Genomic DNA, 23,703 nt, shown 5'->3' with positions numbered 1-23,703 from the left:
CTTTCAGTGAACAAACACTGGGTCCAAAGGCAGGAGACCCAGAACTCAGGCTGGGCCTTCAACTGGCGCACTGTGTGACCTTATTTAAGTTATCTGACCCTCTGGGCCCCAATTTCCTCATCCGTGAAATGAGGGAGGCTGGTCTCTTTCAGCACTAACATCCTGTGACTACAGATAAATATAGAAATAAGATAAATAGAACATTCTAGAAATAAGAAATATTCCCCAAAGTAAACTTTGGAGTCAGTAGAAAATAGTAGCAATGAAATATAATAAAAAGAATAAAATTTTAACTACTAGCCAGAGTAAATATATCTCATTTAAAAATTAATCAAAATGTTTGTAATTTACAATTGATCAGGAGACTTCAGAACATACATATTGATATTTCTTTACCATCATACATACGGAGGAAGGAATGAGTTTGAGGTGACCATACAATGAACACAATGCTGTGCTTGCATGCATAACATTTTATAAAGTTGTACATTAAAAAAGCTTAAGACCAGATAAGGAATACATTTCTATAAAGCTTGACATTGCAAAGAGGCTGAGAGGGGTTAACTGGTTGTTTTGGTTCAGGTTTTGTTTTGCAGGTCATTGTTATCAAATTCCACTATTTAGGCAAAATCTTAAAATCAAATATACTTCTGTATATACCTCCTAGAGAACAGTCACCATGGTGAAGACAGGTATTTCAAAATTGGCAATGCCAGGTAAACCTAATGTCTTCTCCTTTTTCATTTGTGAGTTAAAAATTATTTTTCTTAACCCAAAAGTGACCAGATATGCTAGTTGAGTCAAATTAAAGGTTTTGTAGATTGGGTACATAGTTGATTCAATTTGATAATTTTTTAACACCAAACAAACATGCGGCTAACCAAGGTGACAGTATGCATGTCTTGGCCAGAGACTGATGATCATTGTAATGACAGCTGAAATGACTGGAAATGTGCAAATCAGTTGGACAATCGTGACTGAGGTGATCTAGGAGTGACATCACCGGCACACACACACACACACACACACACACACTCTGTCTCTCCAAGGATGCTGCTGTTGCTGGTCCTGGGACCACACTTTGTAAATCACTGGTCTAGATTTTGGGCATTACTGAACAAAAGTATATATCTATCTGATATAACCCATTCTCATGCAAATTTCTTTTTTTTGCTAAACTTATTAAAACACCCCAAATATGGGCCTATAATCATTTACTACTGCAGACCTCTATAAATCTATTTCAAAGTATTCTAAAACTTCTCTTATTTCATATCATTGCTTAAATCATTATACTTTTTGCTGCCCTTTAACAAAGGCACTTCTTTGCACCTCTTTCTCGCTCATCCCTTCAAATCCCCAATATCTTCATCATTCATAGCTGAAGTACATGCAAAGGCTTTGGAAGAACTGGATGCACTGGTATAGATAGGGCTCTCACTCTCACACCAAGCTGAAGTGATAGCACATAACAGAGGTAAAGGAAGGGGGGAGCAGAGGCTTATGTTTAGTAAAGTTGTACCTCTGATAAATTTAATAATCACCACCAACACCAAACAACTGACATGGATTGGACAGTTTCACCTTTCACAAACAGGACATATTTTCACAAACTCTTTAAATCCTTGTGTTATTTTACTCAAATGGTAAGTAGTATTGTCCCATTGGTGTAAAAAATGTTAATGTACAATATGATGATCTAGGCCTTCTCAGTGGCTTTTCGTTGCCATTTCTGAGAATCCCTTCGTAGTAACCATATTGAATAGCACTGAGTATCAGGATAGCGAAATTGACCATCAGCTATTAACAAAAATGCTTCTAGGAGTTTAAGTTATTTTCTATATTCTGGAGTTAGCTGTCAGGGAATTTTGGCCTTTCCATGGTGAAAAAGACACTTCTACAACTAGGTGATGCCTAACATTCTGCAAATAGAACTTCATTCCTTTGGCTTAAGGCTTTTTCCCTGTTAAAATGCAAGTGATCCTCAAAAGAGGTAGCATTAAGCCTTATAATCTCAAAGTCAGTGAATTTATCCCTTTCCTGAGAACATTTTTTAAGATAGGAGGAGAACAGAGTAGGAGGCACTGAGGAGACTTGGTGCTGGGAAGTGAAGTTTAGGAGGAATGGAGTGGAAAGAGGAGACAACGGATGGCAGTGACAGCCCTGAAAGGGGTTCTAACTTGCCACTTGGAGCAGGTGACTTAGAAATCAAATATGTTTTCTGATAATATTGAAGATTCTTTAATGTGTAGGCATACAATGGTTTCTAGCAATGGAAAAATAGATAGCAATAAAGCATTTGGTGCAACAACAGAGAGGGAGTTACCCTCCCAAATCAGAAGAGCCATACTTGTTCATAGGAAAAAGATAAACTGATATAACTTTACAGAGTGCAAACCATAGGGCCGGGACGAGGGTAAGGCACTTGCACAGCTCTGAGAGTGGGCACTTCCTTAACTTTGGCACCTAAGTGCCTTGCTCACCTTGCCCTAGTCCTGGCCCTGGAAAATCAAATTCAAGGGAAAGCTTGCCACTGTGTCACAGACTTGGCGATAATGGAAGACTGGACCAGTGAGGAACAGAGAAGTAACCATGAACTCATGTTTTTCCTGACTGCTTCAGGTGTGAGGAAGGGGCAAATGCTTAGGAAGATCTGCTCAGACTGAAAGGTACAGCGAGATCACCATTGGACCTGTGTTGTCTAGTTAGTTAACATCGACACAGCTGGTCAATCCGTGGTGCTGAAGCTAACATGAACTATTTGCTGCCCTATGTCTTGCCTCCTTCTGGGGCAAGCTGTTGGCTTAGGGATGCAGTTCATGGTAGTTGGGGCTGAGGGACAAGTTGGGACTAGGTAGGAGGCCCAGGCAGGAGGCCAAGGCAGGCATAGTAGTGTAGGCAAAGGAGAGGAGACACCAGCGACACTTGCTCTCTACCCTTCACATTTGAACCAGTTGGGAAACCAGTACCCATCACGTGCAAAGCATCCTTAGATACTGATAAACCTTGCTTCTTGGGGATAGCTCCCTCTACTCCTGCCTTGACTGAAGTCAGCTTAGCAGAGCCACCTGCTGCTACTGGTTGTAATCAGAGGGAAAAAACAGGGCCAGGAATGACTTGAAGTGGAAACTGACTCCTGAGGTCAACTTCATTTTACTCATATCTCTTCTATATTTCACCTTTAAAAATTTTAATCAGTATTATTTATACTAGCAATAATGGTAGTAGCTTCTCTGAAAACCTTCTAGAGAGGGATCTTCAGCCTGTCTTCTCCAGTTTTGGCAGAGTAGATGCACAAGGCAGCAAACATTGTTGGAAGTGCCTGGGTGGGAGAGAGAGTTGGTGCTATGATAATCAAGGGTAGATGAGCGGTTGAATGTTGGGTATAGGGAAGATGCTTGATGTTATGTTAATCAACATTGGATAGAACTCTTAGATTTTGGTTATTTGGGGCTGGGTCCACCTGTTGTAAAATATTAATATTTCCAGTCTTGAATGTTATCGCTTGCTATACAATTTCTGCCACAAATCCTCTTGTGCTAATGGGAACACTATGAGGCATTTGGGGGCCATACTGATGATGCAAAAAATGTTTTTAAAAGTTTTAGGTTTACAGACTATTGTCAATGAAAACAGGAATCAAGGTCATTGAAAACCATAAAGGTGTCTGGGTATTCAGCTTTAGAATCTTTTGGGAAAACCTCCAGAGGTAGCAAAGTGAGGGGAGAGGCAAAACCCATTAGAAGTAGCCAACAAAAAGCATCCAGAAAATTCAGCAGAAGTGACAAGTCTTGTATTATGTGAATTCCATACTCGGATGTAGAGTTCAGCTATTCAAAATGGTTCTCAAGGAGCAGGCCCTGACAGCTTTCACTTTTGCCAGGCAAAAATCACAAACATTCCCTCATTTCCGTTCTAGGAAAATGTTTCCATCTTTTAGAATTCTGAGTTCAGGGCAGACAAGTGTGGCATTCATATACAAAGTAAGCCAGAAATTATTTGTTTTATTTCAGGAAAACCCCTGAAATGTAATACCTTCAAACCAAATAGCTCTAATACTTTCAAAAGCAGTTGGGCTTATTCTAGCTCTTTATTCTTTTAAGTGGCTTCTATCTAAATCAGAGGGAAGTACTGATTGCAAGGGAGCTGGTGGGCCTGGCCTATATATACCCAGGAGTCCAGAATTCAGAACTGTACCAACCCAGGACAGCCCTGGGGCTTCTGTGTGAGAGGCTCAAGTCTTCCTAGCATGGTTTTTCAGCTGCTCTGTCCAGCTGGAGTGTGGGCAGTTGAGCTTGCTTCTCATTGGTGAAGAGTGTGACCTATCAAAATTGAGATCTACTTGTCTCTGGAACTCTTACTGCATCCTCCAGGTGCTTGAACAATGAATCTATCAGCTGCAGGGCGAAGGAGGAAGGAGTTGGGGATCACTCATTATGAAGCAGGATCTAATTTCATTTGACTTTTCTCTGAGTTCTTGGGAAACAGTAGACAATTAACTTCCTGTCACTGGTCTTCTTGTCTCTAACCTCCTAGAAATCAGATATATGAAAATCAAAGGAATCACTGCTCTTGCTCTGCTTAGAAAATTGAGTTGACAAGAATATTTGGTGCCTATAAGCCTGGGAGAGGGAGGGTGATTGTTCTGGAGCTCTTTTGGCATCCCATCTACCCGAGTTCTTACTCTCTGCCAGCATGCTTGACTGAAACCTGGTCAAAATGCAGAACCAAAAGGGAAAAAGTAGCCCTTTTTCCATGTTTTGGGCCATAGCAACTTGCAAGGCTGTCTTTTAGACTTTGGATAGTTCCTTTTAGTCTATACGTTCTTGGTTTTTGGAACAGAGTCAGACTTCCTTCAAACAAAATCAAATCAGCCACCAACTGTGAATGGAACAGAATGGCATGGGGCAGCATGCACTTACTTTCTTTTCTCCTTGAGTCTTTGATGATGCTGTTTCTTTAGCTAATCACTTCCTGTAATTAATATTATATGCAAATGAAATGAGAGTTCTTAAAATGCAGCATGAGCTGGGCACAGATCCTGGCTATCATTCTTGACAGACATTCTTGAAGGGTCTCAAGACGGATGTACTGGTTACCGTGGATAGATCTGAGTGGACAAATGGTTGCCTTCTTTGTTGGCTGAGCTTGGTTCATCCAATGCAACCCAGTCCTGACTTTTCTTATCTAAAGGGGGGGTGCCATGTATGTGTTTATTAAAATTCATCACCCTGATCTCCGTGTAGACAATCAAACTGAAAAAGGCATGATGTTTTAGGACAGATTCACATTCACATCTTGCACCACAAAAGCCAACCAATCCACCCTATGCCGAAATAAGTGTGCACCTGCGCTGCACACCTCACTGGGGAGTAAACTGTGGTTGAGGAGGCATCAGATGCTGTCTGAATCTCCACACTGGACCATCAAGGCTTCCTCCAGGAAAGTGAATAATCAGCAATGGCACCTTCTGCTCCCCGGGTTTAGGCAGCCTCCAATATTCTCACACCAGAGTCAAAGTTGGAGCAGGTGGGTCATTCATTATTCAAAAAGGTGGCACATGTGCCCTCGCATAGAGAATTTTTTTCTTAGATAGTGCACACCACTGGGAGGGAAAAGAAGAAATGTGGTAGTCAGTCATGGCAAGATTGTAAGTACGAAAACGCAAAATGTCTGCAGATGGATTCAGGTGCCTGCTGATGTCAGCTGTAGATGAAGTGGCCTTTCTCCTGCTGTCCAGGGTGTGAGCTAATGTAAAAGAAATGGAGGCTCTTTTGCTATGTCCATGGTTGCTTTTGAAAACCCTTTCTCTTCCCCATCTCTACTCAAGTTTAGTGAGTATACCCTGCTTGTTGAACTCAGGGCCTAGGTGCTGGGGTTATCAGTGGTTTCATAGTCTTTTGAAAATTGTGCAATAATTCTCCGAGCCAGTGGGTTAGTGGTCTTCAGCAGTTCAGCTGCGGAGGGGCGGGACCGTGGAGTTGCCTTACTTCCCTTCTTTTGGAGCAAGGCCTTGAAATCATCATTTCTGCCAGCATCTAGGTTGGCACTGTTGTTTGGCCCCGCGGCGGCAGCAGGCTCACTGATGGGAGAATCAGCTGTGTTCTTTATTGGTGAGTGGGGGCTCGGTCTGCTGCCAGCAAAGGCCTCACCTGGCTCCTTCCAACCAAGCAGCTTTCTTTTGGACCTAAATAAGAGAAAGTTTGCTTGGAGTGAATCCATGCAGTGGACATGTACCAACGCTTCACAGAATGTGAACTGAGAGTCTGCAGGCAGCAGCCTTGCAAGTAGTCCTAGTGAGTAGCTTTGTCTCTCACCTCTAAGTCCTGAGAATCTGTTGTTGGGCCCCCTGCTCCTGCAATCTTTTCAATGCCCACCCAAAGCTGGAGCCCTTTGACTTATGCCTGCAAGGTTGTCTCACGCAGGTTCTGGGGCCAAGGACAAATTTAAGGAGTCAGGCTAGCGACTGAATCAGGACACCCTGGGGGATGATCCTGTTCTGAACTGGTGCTCCAGCTCCAATAACTGGACTCTTTACAGTTTTCTTGTCAACGAGTCCCTGCCTTGTGCTCCTGTCCATTAACTGGGTCCCCAACTTGTCCCCCTTGGCTTAAGTTCCTGCTTCAATACACTGACCCACATCACCTCTTGTTGGGATTTTTTTTTGCACAAGGAATCTGTGAAGGGTTAAATGTCTCTGACTGTAGACAGAGCTGTGAGAGCAGATGGAGCCACAATAGGCCAAGCGGTTGCTAGGAGACGAGGGGCCTCTCACTTGGCACCTGGTCCTCCCCTCCCCTCCCCTCCTCCACTTCACCCAAAGATGTCAGTGAATTTGAGATGTGAGGCCACAGACTGTGCTCACATAGGCGGGTATCTGAACTTAGTCTCCAGTTGCAATTTTAGGGGCTGCTTAGAGGTAGCAGTTTTTCTTGAAGCAGAAAAGGGGAAGGCAATTGCAGAGAGAAGTAAAGAAACTGTTCCAGACCTGTGTATCACAGTAAATAAATCTTCAGTCGTGCGTGAAGCCACAAACACATCATCATCGTCCTCTGCAATCCACTCGGCTGTTTTCTCACTGATTAAACTTTTTTCTTCCATGCTTGGTTCTATGGAACGCCCTAGGCAAAAGAACCAGAAGGAACGATTTTGACTGCAATGGATGGGACAAAGCATATCCTCACATGTTATTTCATGTAATGTTCAAGGCAATTCTGGAAGGGTAGCAGGGCGGAGATGTGTAACGTCTCCATTTTGCAGGGGAGAAACATGAAATCCAGAGTGATTAGGCTAGGGTGGAGGGGGTGGTGAAGATCAGCCTGGGTTCCTGTTCTCATATCTCTGATGACAACAGGTGGCCGAGAAATTTTTGTATTTTAAATATATCATTAAAAAAAAATCAGGGGCAGGGCAGACATTTGGTGCAGTGTTTGAAACACTGCAGCCACTCTGGAGTGCCTGAATTTGAGTACCAGCTCTATTTCCAATTATAGCTTCCTGCTAATTCATGCCCTGGGAGGCAGCAGGTGATGGCTCAAGGACTTGGGTCCCAGCCACCCACTTGGGAGTCCCGAATTGAGTTCCAGGCTCCTGGCTTTAAGCCTGGCCCAGCCCTGACTGTTGTGGGCATTTGGGGAGCAGATTGGAGGATGGAAGATCTCTCTCTCACTCTCTCCCTCCCCCGCACTGTGTCTTTCTCCTTACCTTACAAATAAGGATAAAAATAAATAAGAATTTAAGAAATCAAGCAGCTGAGAGTACTAAAGCAACAATGCTCACCCAGTAGGTGAGAGTGGGACATGTCTGAATCTCAGAGGGAGCCTGTGGAGTCTGAGGAAGCATATTCCAAAATCACCTGTGGCTTTGATTGGCTTGCTTGTTTTAGTTTACTTATGTGGAAAGTCTAAATCAGCTTAAAGAAAGTCAAGGGGCTTTGACACTTGGTGTTAAGGGTTCACAAAATGATAAGAAACATGGATGAACCTGGAAAAATATTAAGCTAAATGAAATAAACCAGGCAGAAAAACATAAATATTGTATGAGTCCATCTTATGTGAGGTTTGTAAAGTAGTTAAATTCATAGAGACAGACAGAACAGTGGTTACCAAGGGGCTGGGGGAGGAGAAGTGGGGCCTGTTTGGTGAGTTCTTCAAGGTGCAAGGAATCTGGAGATGGGCTGTTTAACAATATGAATGTATTTTTTTTTAAGAGAAAAGGTTTGTTTTTAAAAAACTTTACTTGTTTATTTTCCTTTTTGAAAGTCAGAGGGACAGAGACAGAGATCAAGAGATTGTCATCTCTTTCACTGCCCAAATGTGCACAACAGCCAGAGCTGGGCCAGGCTGAAGCGAGGATCCAGGAGCTCAATCTGGGTGTCCCACACAGGTGTCAGTGACCTAAGTACATGAGTCATCATGTGCTGCCTCCCAGAAGTATGCATTACCAGGAAGCTTGAAAAAGAAGCAGAGCCAGGTACTCCAATATGGGATGCGGGAGTCATAAGCCACAACTTCACTGCTTTGTCAAAGGCCCGTGTCCAAAGCGAGTTAATTTAACACTAATGAACTGCACACTTAAAAACAGCTAAAATGGTAAATGTTACATGGTGTGTATTCCACTACAATTTCAAGAGAAAGAGACAAGGGACAAACAGATGAGAAACATTAACTAGCTTAGTCTTTTTTTTTTTTTTTTGACAGGCAGAGTGGACAGTGAGAGAGACAGGGAGAAAGGTCTTCCTTTGCCGTTGGTTCACCCTCCAATGGCCGCCGCGGCCAGTGTACCACGTTGATCTGATGGCAGGAGCCAGGTGCTTCTCCTGGTCTCCCATGGGGTGCAGGGCCCAAGCACTTGGGCCATCCTCCACTGCACTCCCGGGCCACAGCAGAGAGCTGGCCTGGAAGAGGGGCAACCGGGACAGAATCCAGCGCCCCGACCGGGACTAGAACCCGGTGTGCCGACGCTAGGTGGAGGATTAGCCTATTGAGCCGTGGCGCCAGCCAACTAGCTTAGTCTTATGGCTCCAGAGGGAGCTGCCAAATTTTGGAAACCACGAAGAAAGGCTACTATTGGTAGCACATTCCATCGTTTCAGAAGTCCCCCAAGCCTGACGTGGCACTTGAACTCAGCCTGAGATAGTACTGAGTCCTGTGCTTGCAACTAAATCCAGGGAGACAAGTGAAAACTGCAGTACTATGAGGTGGAGGAGTAGTGCATAGGGCAGGGGATGCATGCCTAGCTAGGTAGATGGGATCCTCAAGTTCTAAGGTGCCAGAATCCAGTTCTAGTTAATCCTCTAAAGCACTAGGGGTTCAATGGTAGACTGAGTCTTAGAGATTTGTCCCTAGTCAGTTCCCCATCACAAGGGCAATAGGGATGACCTGCGTTTCCTCTCTAAAGTAACCCAACCCTCAAGAGGTGGCCCCTACTGCTTTGGTCACTCTAGGGTCAGGATAATTATTCTGGGGCGTCTGCTTTTGTCCCCGGCATTGTGCTCTCATCCTCAGCTGGATGAAAAAGCCAGCGGACAGTTTACTAACCCAGAGGGCTTGCCTCCTTTTCACCGTCAGCTTGCGGCGTTGAAGCTGTCCTTTTACCAGGTGATTGCAGCTCATCGCTGGTGGGAGGACACTTGGCATCTTCCTCCAGGGTGATGATGGGGCTGAGAGGCAGCCTCGGATCTGCCATGTGGGCGTCCATTTGTGCTATCGGCGAGGCGAGAGGCAGGTACAGCACGCTGGGCTTTTTTGGTACTGGAGGTGGAATCTTGCCTTTCTTTTTCTCAGCTTCTTCCTGGCTCTGGAGGCTAATTCTTTCAGGCAAGGCTCTCACCTTGGGGCTCTCATCCTCCATACTTCCCTGGGGAGGCTGCTGTGTTCCTGAGAAGAAAGCACCAGAGGGACTGGTGAAAGGCATGAAAATGAGAGATGAAGGTGCTGTCGGCTCCCCTGGGCTTCTGGCGTCAGGGAAGCTGCAGGACTTTGGCTTCCGCACCACCGTGTGGCTGTCTTGGGCATGTGGCCTCATGTGTGGGATTGAGCTCTTGGAGGTCATAGCCAAGGTAGGTGAAGTTAGTGGGTACTCCTCAGGGACAGATGGTGGCTTGTGGACCAAGCTTGGAGGCCTTCGGGCCAGCGGAGGCTTTTCAGCCACGGGAGGTTTCATCTTTCTCTCTGGCAAAGTGAACACTTCTTCTGCTCCAGGTTCCTCGGCATAGTCAGGGCTCTCAATGTCATCTTCTGGCTCAGACTTGCTGACTGACCTCAGGCGAACAGAACGCAGGTCAGACTGAGTAACCATGGGCATGATTGGCTGGTTGGGACTAGTTTTCTGGGCCAGCTTGGCCCCAAAATTTGTGTCTGAGTGATGCCGGCTCACCTTTGTTTTGCTTCGGATGGAGATACTCATCCCAGACAGGTCTATGTTGGCTGAAGAGGTCAATGGTAGGTCAAACGATAACCGTGACTTGGAAATTTTCTCCATGGGTGACGTCGGGGGCAGTGATGACTTCCTCTCAGGTACCACTGGACGTACCCGGACACTGCCGCTCGCAGCAGGTAAGTGGCCCAGGGTCAAGGACATGGAGACCGTGGGTGTTGGTGTCTCGGACTGGCTGGAGTATCCACTGGATGGTGACATCAGTCCAGTGGGCCTTCCCGGGGAGGATACCTCCCTTGCCTCCACCTCAATGGAGAGCTGGGAAGGTGTAGTGGCTCTGGAGGTGGAAGGGGAGGCAAGAGATTCTGAGCTGCCCTGAACTTGGGTGCACTCAATGACAGTGGTGCCAGTGGCAGTGCTGGAGCTGGACAAGGATTGGTAGGTGTCACCAGACTTCCAGTCAGTAAGATACCAGTGGTGGGAGAATGGTGTACCTTCTGGATCTTTGAGGGTTGGCACAGCTGGGTGGCCCTGAGCATCTGGGTGGGATGAGTGATGTCCTTGTTCCAAGGAGAGGCAAAGGCTCCTGGGCCTGTGGTCCTTGGGTAGCGCTGATCCGCCTTCTGACAAGAGCACTGGCTCATCTTTGAGCAGCGAGACACTGCGTGTTGGTGGACAAGGCTTCTTTTTGGCCTTCTTGAGTGAGATACTCTTGGACCTCTGCCTTCTGTGCTGGGCCTCCTGTTCAGCACTAAGTGAGGCAATGTTGTCAGCACTGGTGCTGCCCTCAGAACTCGTGCTGGCATAAGGCAGGGCACAGGCCTCACGGGCCTTCTGCTCCTCAGCACAGTCCACATCTGCAGTGCCTGAGTCTGTGGGCACAGACAGCGACCGCTCCCGGAACCTGCTGCCCACCCCTGGGCCAGTCTCCAGCCTTGAGGTACCACGGGTCAGAAGGCCCATCTTGGAAGGTTTTTCTGGTACCTGCCTTTGTTGAGTAGGGGGCTCAGCTGGCCCACTGCATCCTGTCGGGTTATCACGAGTGACAAAGAGGGTAGCAGCCTCCTTAGGAACCAGAGGTGGGAGTGTGTTCAGAGACACCCACAACTTCCCCAAGGAAGGATTTTTTCCATTTTCATTGACTTGATTGCTCTGGGTGGTAGCACTTGGAGTCATGTAGGTCAAGGCCTCTCCCTTCCACGAGGTGGAGAATGTTGACTCTGCCGGTCCATTGCAAGAACTGGGGACACTGTATACCATTCCCATGCTCTCCATGCTGGGAGGGCTGGGGCCACTATGTGCCTGGGGAGGCTCTTCTGACTCACTGGAAGGACTTCTCAGTACTGGTGAGGTGAGATTTGGGAACCAAGCTTCCTGCCCAACTGCAACTCTTCCATGAACACCTTCTGGAAGTGAGTGACTGGGCCTGATGTCTGAGAGGGTGGAGCGGCCCCCACTGCTTGCTGGGCTGTTGCCGTGACCTGGAAGAAGTAAACACAGGACGTTAGTGGTGCAGCGAGAGATCCGTCCCCAGCTGTTTTGAGACAAGAGTACCAACTTTTTGCAATGAAGCACTTGCCAACAGCTTGGTCAGAATTCCATGGTTCTTTTTTTTTTTCCATAGATGAGGATGTTAAGGAAGTTGGGTCCTTGCCCATCACCACACAATGAGTCACACGGTGCCCCTGAATTGTCCAGATGGCTGCCAAAGGCTTTCTAGTTTTGATTATTCCTTCGAGAGCTGAAGTATCACTCAGGACTACCTTGGGTTTCTCCCATAGTTTCACCCTGGGCTTATGAAACCCTTGCAGACCTCAATCCTGAGATGAGAGTAGAGGATTCTGGACTAAGGACAGCACTGTGTGGCTTCCAGGTTCAGCAGTAATGCTGCAGTATGCCAGCACTGGGAAGGTAGGAGTCTGATTGCATTTTTGGCACCTGTCACGTTTTAGATTTGCAACAAGACTTACGTAACCTAGGTATGTGAGGAAACTGTTTAGATGTTCAAGACCCCCCAAAGATTCTCACATACACAAGCCATTATTGCTGTTATATCATTACCATTACTGCTGTTGCTATGATACTTTATAACAGCCACCATTTGTTCAGTCCCGACTGTGTGCCAGGCACAAGGTAGGCAAAGTGCACTCAGTAACTCTAATGCTCACAATGACTCTACAGGGTGCTTGTCATTATCCCCAACCCACAAATGAAGAAACTGAGGCTCGGAAAGCTTATGTAATGTGACCAAGGCCTCTCTGGTCTGCTCTCTGAATGACATTCATTTAATGGTAGCAATGGTTACGGTGACAGTTTTAACCATGACTTCCCCACATCCTCCCCTTTATCTCCGAGGGGCCTTCCAAAAACTTTATGGAGACAGGAATTAAAAGATGTATTTATTTTGGTGCCAGAAAATTCTGAAATGCATGCACAGAGGGTTCTTTAAACAGTTAATGGGAAATTCATAATATGAAAAAAACTGTACATGGATATCAAACATTTTTTGCACCAAAATAAGCTACCTTTTAATTCAATTTTCCACAAAATTTTTAAAAGTTCCCTTAGATTTGCCTAAATTTGGCATACAGGGTTATGTTACATTTGTAAGGGAAAACAAAAATGTAATGAATTTGTTAGTCTGGGAGACCTTCTCTTCGTATTCAGTGGCCTCCCTTTACCAGAGGCCCCTGGCTGTCCTTAATTGCCACACTGGCTCTTTCAGGAGGGCCAAAGCCCTTCCTCCCCAGAATTATTTCAGTTCCCATCACCCCAATACCACCTGGGTGGCAGGCCTGGTGGGCGTGGGCAAGGGGAAGGGTCTGGGGGATCAGCTCTGGTGGGGTCACCTTGGTCTCGCTGGGAAAAGTTAGAGAATCCAATAATGGTCCGCCTCCGCCTCAGGGTGGACTTGGGGTTGATGGCTGTCTCTGTGTTAAACAACGAGTGTCGCAAACTTGCGTGTTTATCAAACTGCTGCCCTGTAGCCAAAATAAAGACACTTGGGTGATCGTGGTTTCTGTTGAAAGCATAGTGGAATTGGCCTGAGGTAGAGAGAAAAGATGATGGCAGTAGCGATGAGCATGAATAGCATCCAAGCAGGCGGCCCTGCTTCCCCACCCCTCCCAATTTAGCCCTGGACACACACTTGAAGTTTCACAGGTCATACGTAGGTCACCTGTAAGTCTTCCATGGATTGGGGCTGTGGTTCACAACTCTGGCTCCATATTGAAATAGACTGGGTAGCTTTTGAAAAACTCTAATCCCAGGACCCTGCCCCATGACATTTAAATCCCTGAGAGTAGGACTCAGGCAGAAGTGTTTTGAAGGAGTTCTTTCTTGGGTGACTGTTCAGAGGTACAGCCAAGGGAGAACCACTGGCGCAGGAGGATGGGCTGATACTAGATGTTCCTGGACTGTGATCTTTGCCTAGAGAAAGCCTGAATTCATATGGGCCGCGGAAGGCAGTGTCTCCAAGAAGCCAACAGCTGCCCCGCTCTCTCACCATCCAGGATGCACACCTGCTATTCTCCTCCACAGCTACCGGATCATATTTTACCAAAGTTGGCCACTGCATGGTGACTGAGCTCTATTTTCTTAAAGTACTGGGTTAGTCTTTGGTTCCTGGGACATTGCTGGGGCAGAGTCATGGTCAGGCAGGGCTGTGGAGCCAGGCATGTAGTTCCTCTCCCTGTGTCTCATTCAGCAACTGGCTAACCAGATCCTCCCCTGCCAGGCACAAGGATGCACATGCAGATTCCTCCCACCCCTAACCCCAGAAAATGCCTCCATGGGCCAAACTCAGGGGCAACGTCATTGATAGTAAGATTGGTGTTTTCAAACAGCACCCCATATCACTGTGTGAGTCTCTCCTCCTCTGCCCTTACACTTGATACATTTCCCTAGGCTGTGGCAGTTTCCTGCCTCAGATTTCCCAGGATGATGCCAATGACAGTGGATGACCCCATATCCAGGGAGTCATGACCGTATGTGGCTAGAGCTGTCCTCATTGTCTTCATCAACTTTCCCCAGCATAGTATGGGCTGGTGCTGGCTCTCATGATCCCTCTGGTCCCTGTGAGTTCCTGATGTCTGCATTTCATCAGGTCCCTGGACCTAGCTCCTGAAATGACCGACCCTCTTCCTTTTTCTCTTACAGGTGATGGAATGGAGAGCACGAGTTAATAATGGGCATGGTATACAGTGCCACCTGCCCCAGAGTCACAGCCAGCTGGGCTACGGACATCATTTCCCCACTCTCAAGGCTGAACTGCATCCTTCTTGGTCTTTTTTTTTGGGGGGGGGCAGGGAGTGTGTGGGGGCTTAGTCCCTTTCTGCTGCTTCCCTTCTTGAAAAACTTGCCAAACAAGTTGAGGAAGCCCACTTTGCTAGAAGACTCAGTGTCCAGTGGAAGTGCCACATGGCCTTTGGTTTGTGCCTGGGTGTGACAGACCCTCCTCTTTGACCTCTCGTACTCTTCACCTCACTCTGCCCTCTCTGATTCCTATCTCTGTACACCAAACCAGCTTTGGGCACAAAAAGTTGTTTTCACTCGAGCGACACAGAAGTCACAAACTTTATGTTCCCATATACACTCCAAAGAGCACACAAGTTCAAAACGTTCTGGAGCTTTCTGTTAAGAAAAGTTTGATTGCTATCCAATGGTCCCGGGGCAGCAGTGCCCCTAGGGAGTGAAGAAAGAACAGCCAGAGCCCCCTCTTCTGCGTTCCTCCATTTCCTGGGAGAGAGCCATGACCGTGACAGTGCAAGGTGAGCCAGTAGCAGAGAGTGGCCCCCCTCCCCCAACGCCTAGTGCTTTCTGAGGATGGTTTGTAGTGGCATGGTGGGAAGCAAACAGGTGGTGCTGAGCAAACTCTACCAGAGATGTTGATGGGCACAAGGTCTGAGTGCGTGGAGCAGGGCTGAGGCCACCGCTTCTCCTCTAGGATGGGCAGAGGGAAGGGGCCATTCCAGGCAGTTTGCTTGTCGGCTGTGGTAGACAGGCTCAGGGCGGCCTCGGGGGCCCTCACACCCTGGGTGGTAGTCTCATCCTCGCTCAGCTGCCGTTTTGTAGGCTGTTGGGAAAGAAGGTGATGGGCAGGGTGTGCTCACAACTGGCAGTGAACTCGTGCCCACAGAATGGCTGTTTAGGCAGGGCGCTTGGAGGCTTTGTCTGGGAGGCAGGCAAGCGTGGACTGGCTGCCCAGCCAGGCACCTGCTGTTGCAGGGCCCATCCTGCTGGGGCCTCAGGGAGGCTCTGCTGGGGAAGCAGAGGTGAGCAGCGGCTTCCAGCAGGTAATTTATAAGCAGCTCGAGGCCCCCTGTCAGTGGGTGCATGCTGGCTCTCCCAGGTCGGGGAAGAGGCAACTCACCATCAATACAAACTCCAGACGCCTGGCAGACTGGGGCCTTGGGCTGGGGGTGGGCTCAGGGGCCTCATCAGAAGAGCGGAAGGTCTGCCCCAGCAGTCTGGCCTCTGAGTACTGTTCCTCATATTCTTCTGAAAAATAGCACAGTGGAGACACACTCTAGGGGGCCACGGCCAAATGGTGGACTTGGGGAAGACCTTGCACTGGCTGCCAGACCCGACTCACACTGTTTCTTTAGGCTGCTTCCTGATGTCCGAGCCACTGGACTCAGCAATGGAAAAGGCTCTGCTTTGCAGGCTCATGAGGGCCGAGGAGGAAAGAAACTCGATCGATGTGAGCTGTGCTAGTTTGGGGAGCAAGCCTTTATCTCCACAGCCCTGACCTCAAGTGTTCAACAGGGAGAAGAGGCTCAGGATGGCTATTTTATACTGTAAGACCCTCTCTGAAGCTCTGCAGCTCTTCGGGCTCTCTGTCACCCCACCAAGGAAATGGCCTGTGTGAAGCAAGAAGAGAGTTGCACCAGGAAGTCCAGGCTGGAGTTCTGCCTCGGATGTCAAGAATTCTTACTTGAGCTTTTGTGGGCCTTGTCCCCTATACCTTAATCCTGCTGTGCCTGGGGTCAGGTCCAGGAGGGCTAAGGTGAAAGGAAGGGAGGGAAGGAGGAGTTAGCAACATAGAAAGAAGTAGAAGTTCAGAGGCATCTTCGGGGACTAAGGATGCCCAGGATTTGAATAGGTTGGTTTGGAGTGATGAATTAGATGAATAAAAATGGAGGATAAAGAACAGACATTCATGACTACATACATTTGAGCAAAGACTCCTAGTATCATAGAAACAGGGGCTTGCTCTGGTCCAACTCCTCTCCTGCCCCATTCTGTGCTCAGACTCCCTCCTCGGCAGCCCTTCCAGGTGCTTCGTCAGCCTCAGTGAACACACCTGCGGGGAGGGCAAAGTCTCCCCCCCTCCTGAGGCAGTTCATTCCTTCCAGGGACACTTGGGGCTTTCAGGCCTGCCAGCAAAGTTCTTCCTTATCTGCAGGCAAAATCCATCTTGCTCTGGCTTTCCACCCACATGTCCTAATTCTGCCCGAGGTAGCAACACAGAGCACATTGACTTTTTTTTGTCGTTGTTTTGCATGGTAGCTCCTCTGTTATCTGAACAAGGCTAATCATGTCCCTTGGCATCTTCTCTAGGGTCACCGCAGCCCTGGCAGAAAGGTGGGAGTTCTGGCTGTGGTCTAGTTGGGTGGCTTACCAGCACTTTTCTATTCTCCATTACAGTTAACCTTCGTGGGTATAGATACATGGCAGCTGGCAAGAGCTCTTTTCACATCTAACATCCACTGAGAATACCTACTAAGAGATTCAGTCCCATGCCAGGCACTTCTGGATACCCAAGGGTAGTAGGAGATGCTTTTTTTTTTTTTTTTTTGAAATGCAGAGTTTTACACACACACACACACACACACACAGAGGGAGAGGGAGAGGGAGAAAGAGAGAGATAAAGAGAAATGGAAGAGAGGGCTTCCATCCACTGGTTCACTCCCCAAATGGCCACAACGGCAGAGGCTAAGCCAGTCCAAAGCCAGGAGGCTGGAACTTCATCCAGGTGTTTCCCATGAGCTCAGGGACCCAAGCACTTGGGCCATCTTCCACTGCTTTTCCAGGCCATTAGCAGGGAGCTGGATCAGAAGTGGAGCTGCCAGGACTCGAACCATCCGTATGGGGCACTGGGCACTGCAGGCGGCAGCTTTATCTGCCACGCCACAGCGCCGGCCCCCAGATGTGATTCTTTACATTGAGAAGCTCAGTGTGGGCAGGAAGGCAAAATGGGCAAACTCTGAGCGCTGTGTACTTGGTTGGGGCAGTAGCTACCCAAGAGGCATCCGGACGAGGTTACTGCAGGAGCAGAGTGTGTGAAGCTGACAGTGGGAGGCTCGAGAGATGCCCCTTTTGTCTGTCGGTGCTAGGATTCCAAAGGCATGGACCATGTGGCTAGAGCAGGGCTGGAGGGAATGTGGACCCACTTCGCGGGAGTCTCCCATCAAGCTCTTTTTGCGAATGGCTTGACCTACTGCCCTGCCTCAGCCTGTTGTCACCCCCTCCCCCCATGGATTATGGAACAGGAAGCCAGGGTGGGTGACAGTCTTGGGAATAGAGGCTTTTAGAACTGTTAGTCTGGATGGAGAAGAAAGCTGGAAAATGTGTGCTTTGTTTGTGCACAGGCTTTGAACTGCTCTTTTTCTCCTGCTGGTCCCTGTCCTCCTTCTTCCGTGCCTCCCTCCTGCCGCTGCGCATCTCGCCTCTGTGCTCCGGCCGCAGCCCCCCTCCCTCTCAGTACCTTGCAACAGGCTCTGGAGATTGAGCTGCGCCTCTCGAAGCAGCTCCTCTACGCTCGGGGGCCTGCCCGAGGAGAGGAACACGTTCACTGGCTGTCGCCATGACGACCTCGAGTGGGCAGTCGCTGTCGCATTTTCCCGACCCGAGTTAGCTGCAGCTAGGGAAGGAGAGAGTCAGTGAGAGGCGCAGCCAAGGTGGGGGGAGCGAGGCGCCGCGGCCAGTGGACGCCCGCTGTTCCTTAAGTCCCGCCCCTGCGGGGGTGGGGGTTGCTGGTGGTGGGGAGAGGCTGCATTTAAAAGGCGGGGACTCGCCGTCCGCAAGATTTTTCCTCGACAGATCCTGCCGCAGTTCGGTCGCTCTTGCTCCAGCCGCCTCCACCCACCCGCCCGGCAGCCACAGCGTCGCTCGCGTCCTGCCTTGCGCTTGGAGCCTTTCGGCCCCGCGCCGCCGCCCGCCGTCTCCGGTGCCCGCGACGAGGTAACGCGCCCCGGGCCCAGCCAGCGTGCCCTCCGCCCCGAGCGCCCGCTCTCCGTGCTCGCCCCGGTGGGTGTGGCCCGGCCTTTCCCGCGCCCGGTCTCCGCACTTCGGTCCGCTCCCGCGCGCCCCGCATTTCAGCCTCCTGCCGCGGCCCGAGCTCCCCGTGCCACCCCCCCACTCCCTGCTCCGGCCGGGAGACCCCAAGCCTCCGAGCTAGTCGGGAATGTCCGAGGCGCCTGGAAATCTCAACAGCCTCCGCATGGCGAATGTAGCTCTGCGAGAAGAATTAAATGCCCTCCGCGGTGAGAACGCCAATTTGGGCCTGCAGCTCGGGAGAGCCCTGGCCGAGGTTAATTCCTTGCGGGGCAATGTCTCGAGCTACATCCGCTGGCCAATGCCTCTCCTTTCCGAGGAGAACTTTGACTTCCCGCTCGGTGACATCGACGCCAGTCCCGAGGGGGATCTGCCTTTCCTGTGCTGGCCTCCCGCACGCCCTGAGTCCGAGTATGTCTCGGATGATCTTCTGATTAACGTGATCCAGGATTGCAGCACCCCTGATGGGCCCACCGATTCCCCGGTGCTACCCATCCCGCCCCTGCCAGCGCTGCCCCCTCCCTCGTCCAAGGAGCCGCCTCCACAGTCCTCTGTGCCACAGCAGGAACGGCCCGAGGTAGAGCCCTTTGCGGGAGACCCGGTCCACCTGGCAGAATTCCTGATGCAGTTAGAGAGCTACATAGCTAACCATGAGGATCAGTTTGCCGGGGGCACGGATCGGGTTGCTTTTGTGATCTCCTTTTTCACTGGCCAAGCCAAGGACTGGGCCATCGCAGTCACCCAGGAAGGAAGCCCCCTCCGTGCCAACTTCCGGCGCTTCCTGGATGAAGTCCGTAAGGAATTTTGCGGCCCCATCCCCCTACGTGTGGCTAAAAAGGCTATCCGCAAGCTCAAGCAGGGCGACTGTACCCTCCGCAGCTATGCAGATGCTTTTCGGTTCCTGGCCCAGTTCTTGTCTTGGGATGACTGTCGCCTCCAAAATCAGTTCCTCAGAGGCCTGTCGGAATTCTTCCGAAAGGAGCTCTTATGGTCCACTGAAATGGCCGACCTGGATGAGCTGATTCTTGAGTGTATGGAGATAGAAAGGAAGGTGCGGAGCCTCAGGCCCATCTCCCTCTCTGCCGTTCACAACAACGCTACCCCGTATGCTCACAATGAGGCCGATAGCGACGACGAGCATGCGAGTGAGGAGGAAGCCTTACGCAGGCGCAGGCTTTACCTGAGGAGCCACCAGAGGCGTATGAGGGCTATGACACAAGAGATGAGGGAGAGGCTAGAGGAGGAGATGAGGAAGAAGGAGGAAGAAATGAGCAGAACCGTCATCCTGGAGGATGACGATGAGGATCAGGAGGTGGAGGTGGTGGAGTTGGATGAGGAGGAGCTGCAGAAGATAGAGGAGATGAAGAAGAATGAGGATGCCCAGGAGGAGCCAGAGCAGGAGCCAGAGGCCGAGGAGATCCCTGATGAGGTGGAGGAGGAGTCCCAGGACGATGACCTGGAGGAGCTGATGGAGATGGAGCCTGTCCTTGTCCACACTTCAACTCAGACTCCCAACTCCGCCATTGGCTTCCACGCTGAAAACTTCCTGGGCGCATCCCCTCCCATAGTACAGCCCGGCAGACGGAGGAGCCAGAATCGAGTCCCACTGCTGGAAGGCCTTCCAGGTACCAATTCACCGTTCTACAGCTCGCCGCCACTGATTCGCCGTGCCGGTCGCTTGGGGCAGCGCCAGACGCGAAGACGTCCTCCGGTGCTATTCCGCCTCACTCCAAGACAGGGGGGCCACCGAGCGGCTCGTGGCCGAATTCGCGTGTGAGTGTTGGGGCCAAACGGCCACCCAGAACACACCCTTCTACAGCACCCCCCACCCTCGCTATTGCTGCCACACCTGCCCCATCTGCTGACCAGTTCTTAAGGGAAATCCAGACCTGCAGAGCCTGAAGACCACCTGTAGAACTGCAGCCCACTGTGCCACACCGTGACCAGAGAGTCTCGTGTGCCTAGCCAAGGGCAGCGGAGAGAGGAGGCTCAGCCCCACCACTGGCGAGCAGGGTTCTGGGCCTCTTCCCATAACTGAACTGGTCACCTCCCTGTATTGTGCCTCTAGTTACTCCTAACCCTCACCTCTTCTGCAGTTACTCACCTTGTGTTCTACGATTTTACCCTCTCGCTGGCTCACCAGGACTTTTCCCAGTGCCTCCCTGATCTGCCCCAGTGATCAAAAGAACAGGCTACACCGAACTCCTAAAGCCACTGAGGCCAAATACCAGATAGAATTGACATGGAGCAGAAGCCTACACCTGTTTCATGCCACACCTCCAGTAGAAGGGCCTGAAAGAGGACTCTCCATCTAGCCTAGTGAGCGTGTGCTATAGCCACATGTCAGATGGGCAAATTGACTGAGACTCAGACTTGTCCTTGACTGTGCAAGCTGCTTTCACTTGCGGCATTTGAATTTACCTTCCCTCAGACTGCTGTGTCAGGACCAACTTGCCAAATCTGGGGCCCGCCCTCACCACACTGCTGGTGACCGGAGCCCCACATGGCAAACTCTACCCATTTCCTTGGTGTTGCCTAAAGGGTAGGCAGTTGGAGGGCTGGAGGGAGGAGGGGGAGGAGGAGGAAGCAGCAGCAACAATCCAGTTTGGCATTGTAAGGAGTGACTCCTTAGAGACGGGGATTTCTCCCACCAGGCCTTGGCCTGCAGCCCTCAGCCGAAAGTCTTTTGCAGGAGACTTTCCATCCTTGGGCTTACAGAAGAGGCCTCACTGGCCATTCCTTCTGGGACAGCCAAAGAGGGCGGGCCCAAGGCCTGCTCTTGAACTCCTTTTGACTTCAAGGACTCCTTAGTTCTGAGAGGAGAGAGGAAGGTTGGCTTCACAGAGACTGTGCCTATAGCATTTGCAGCCTTCAACGTCGCTCACATGGAAATCAGCCCCTGGCCCACTGCTGTGTGTCAGAGGGGGACTGCCTCCTAGACACTGCTGGGGTCCCTGGGTGCAAACTCAGGTCTCCTAATAAAGGGACCCGTTACTTGCCTTGGGTCCAGAACGCACTGTTTCTGCAGTGAAAAAAAATACACATTTACTATGTCAGCTGTGGCCACGAAAGGCCAGCCAAGTTCACTGCTGGCCCAAGCTGCCTCTGGACACTGATCTTTCTGCACAATGCCTGGCAGCTGGGCACGCACCGCCAAAGCGTCTGTGGCCAGAGGGAGGAAAATGTAGTAAAGCTTGTGTTCCTCACCAGAGTCTGACAGGTAACCTCAGCCCAGCCTGAGGATTTGGGGCCTCAAGCAAGAGGAAGAAGCTGGAGGAAGAGGAGTCACAGACAGACCCAGTCCTTAGGCTGGTTTCTGGTGAGGTCTCTGTTCATCAGTGCAAGGTAAGATGCCCTTTTGTTTATCCCTTTTGTTCAGCAGCCTGGGGAATCAGTGGAGTTGGGTTCCTATAACCTGTTGCTACTTTTCAGATGATCCCTCAACGAGCTAAGCAGCACACAATCATTATAAAAAAATTTGGAAGATACAGAAACCAAGAACAACAACAAACCCCAGACGCACGCTCCAAATCCAAGCATTATTAACACTTTGCTACCTTTCTTTCTAGTGCATTCTCGCTGCGTCTTTTCAAAGCTGAGATTGTCCCTGCTAGCTCTTGATCAGCAGGATTTAAAATGGCTGCCACCTAGGCAGTCATGCATACCAAACAATTTATTTCAGCATTCTCCTCGTTTGTTGGACATTTCATCAAATGCTATTCCCCATCCCTACCAGGGCGAGAGTAAACAAGCTTGTAAAGAAAATTTTATCTGGTTTTCTAATTATTTCCCCAGGAGAAAGTTCCACGAAGGGGAGCTGCTATTCTTCGAGGCTGTGGATCCTGATTGCTGATGGTCGACACGCTGACCCTGTGGCCCGTGTCCCCGTGGAGAACTGCAAAGGGCAGGTGCCTTGCACCCCATTTCCAGGGACCCGTCAGCACAGGCCCTGCCTGTTCCCATGGTGCTTCTCACCCTGGACCCTTGTGGCCTCAGCTGGAGAAAGAGCCGACGTGCAGTGAGCTGGTTTCCAGCCCTCTGGGGCAGGGGGCACTTAGGCTTCCCTTTGACCCTCTTCCCCGCTTTCCCCAATCTTCAATATTTGTTGTGTTGTAACAGCCACAGGAGCTGTAAGAAGAACTATGGGCTTTGGGAGCTTTCCTGGGTTGAAAGAGGGGTGGGGGTGGGGGTGGGAAATGCATGCAAGGGGATGAAGGCAGCCTAAGGACTCCCAGCAGCCCGGGAGGAAACGGGTTTGAAATAAATGTGTTATTGTGTTATATTGTTACATTACTGTGCTGTGAAGATAAGAAACTGCTCTGTATGCTGAAGCTTTCTCTCCTCAATAAAGATACAAAGGGTGTGTAAAGGTTGTGTCTCTCTGTGTTCTTGAGCAAGCATAGATAGGAACCCAGCCGGCATCAGGCACCAGGTAGTTCTAGGTAGGTACTTGCCTGAATAAGCCTTAGCCTGAAACCATGAAATCCTTAGATGGGGAAGGTAAGGCCGAGGGAAGCTAAAGGGGCCTGCTTATAGCCTTGTGCACTTGTGGATGGCAGACATTGTGAGGAGGGAAGTGGAAGCCCTGCGTGTCTTGAAGAATCGTGTTGGTTATACACACACACTCTCAGGACCTTGAGTGCAGGGAGGGAGGGAGGCGGACCTGCAGCATGGGGTGGGAGGAGCCTTCCACTTTCTAGCACTAGATGGCGCTATGGGACGCCAGTGAGCTTGCTGGTGAGGCCTTTGATACAAATCCCCAGAGAAGTGAATTAGAGGTCCTCCCAGGGATCTCTCGCCCCTCCTCACAGTCTGTGGGGTCACACTGAAGCCCATTCTAGGGGGTGTCCAAGTTGGCTGGCAAAGAACTGGCCCATATTCCCCCCTGGGCAGGTGGCTAGGAAGGTTCATTGAGCCCCTATTAGTCAAGAGTGCTGTACCGGGCATTTTCTGTCTGGGATCTTATTTCATCCTGATAACAACCCTGGGGGCGGGGGAGGCGGCGCGGCGCAAGGCACAGTCAGGTAATATTCCTATCCTCACCTTCAA

General features: G+C 49.9%; 2 protein-coding genes across 13 annotated transcripts in view; one reads left to right on the top strand and one right to left on the bottom strand.

Annotated features, from left to right (window-relative positions):
- Window positions 1–301: 301 nt before the first annotated feature.
- Window positions 302–23,703, bottom strand: part of NHSL2 (NHS like 2) — a 304,501-nt gene continuing 281,099 nt past the window's right edge. For 5 of the 12 annotated variants that reach the window (XM_051827213.3, XM_089324271.1, XM_089324268.1 and 2 more), the window contains 3 exons: window positions 9,540–11,858; window positions 6,989–7,121; window positions 302–6,187 (listed from right to left, as the gene is read on the bottom strand). In XM_051827213.3, coding sequence (XP_051683173.1) covers window positions 5,866–6,187; window positions 6,989–7,121; window positions 9,540–11,858 — 2,774 coding nt within the window. In that variant the 3' untranslated portion in view covers window positions 302–5,865. Of the gene's footprint in view, window positions 6,188–6,988; window positions 7,122–9,539; window positions 11,859–13,226; window positions 13,359–15,255; window positions 15,452–15,748; window positions 15,877–18,085; window positions 18,242–23,703 lie in introns of all 12 variants that reach the window. The other 7 variants (XM_051827210.3, XM_070067125.1, XM_008272793.5 and 4 more) reach the window with 3 other exon arrangements.
- On the top strand, window positions 18,405–23,023 carry RTL5 (retrotransposon Gag like 5). Its single transcript, XM_008272794.5, has 2 exons — window positions 18,405–21,999; window positions 22,450–23,023. The coding sequence occupies exon 1, from the start codon at window positions 18,785–18,787 to the stop codon at window positions 20,429–20,431; it is 1,647 nt and encodes a 548-aa protein (XP_008271016.1). The 5' UTR covers window positions 18,405–18,784; the 3' UTR covers window positions 20,432–21,999; window positions 22,450–23,023.

Source organism: Oryctolagus cuniculus, chromosome X, assembly GCF_051225735.1.
Source record: "Oryctolagus cuniculus isolate XC-2025 breed Fujian yellow rabbit chromosome X, ASM5122573v1, whole genome shotgun sequence".
Taxonomy (NCBI): Eukaryota; Metazoa; Chordata; class Mammalia; order Lagomorpha; family Leporidae; genus Oryctolagus; species Oryctolagus cuniculus.
The sequence above is the reverse complement of the archived record's forward strand: the minus strand, read 5'-3'. Positions and strand labels throughout refer to the sequence as shown.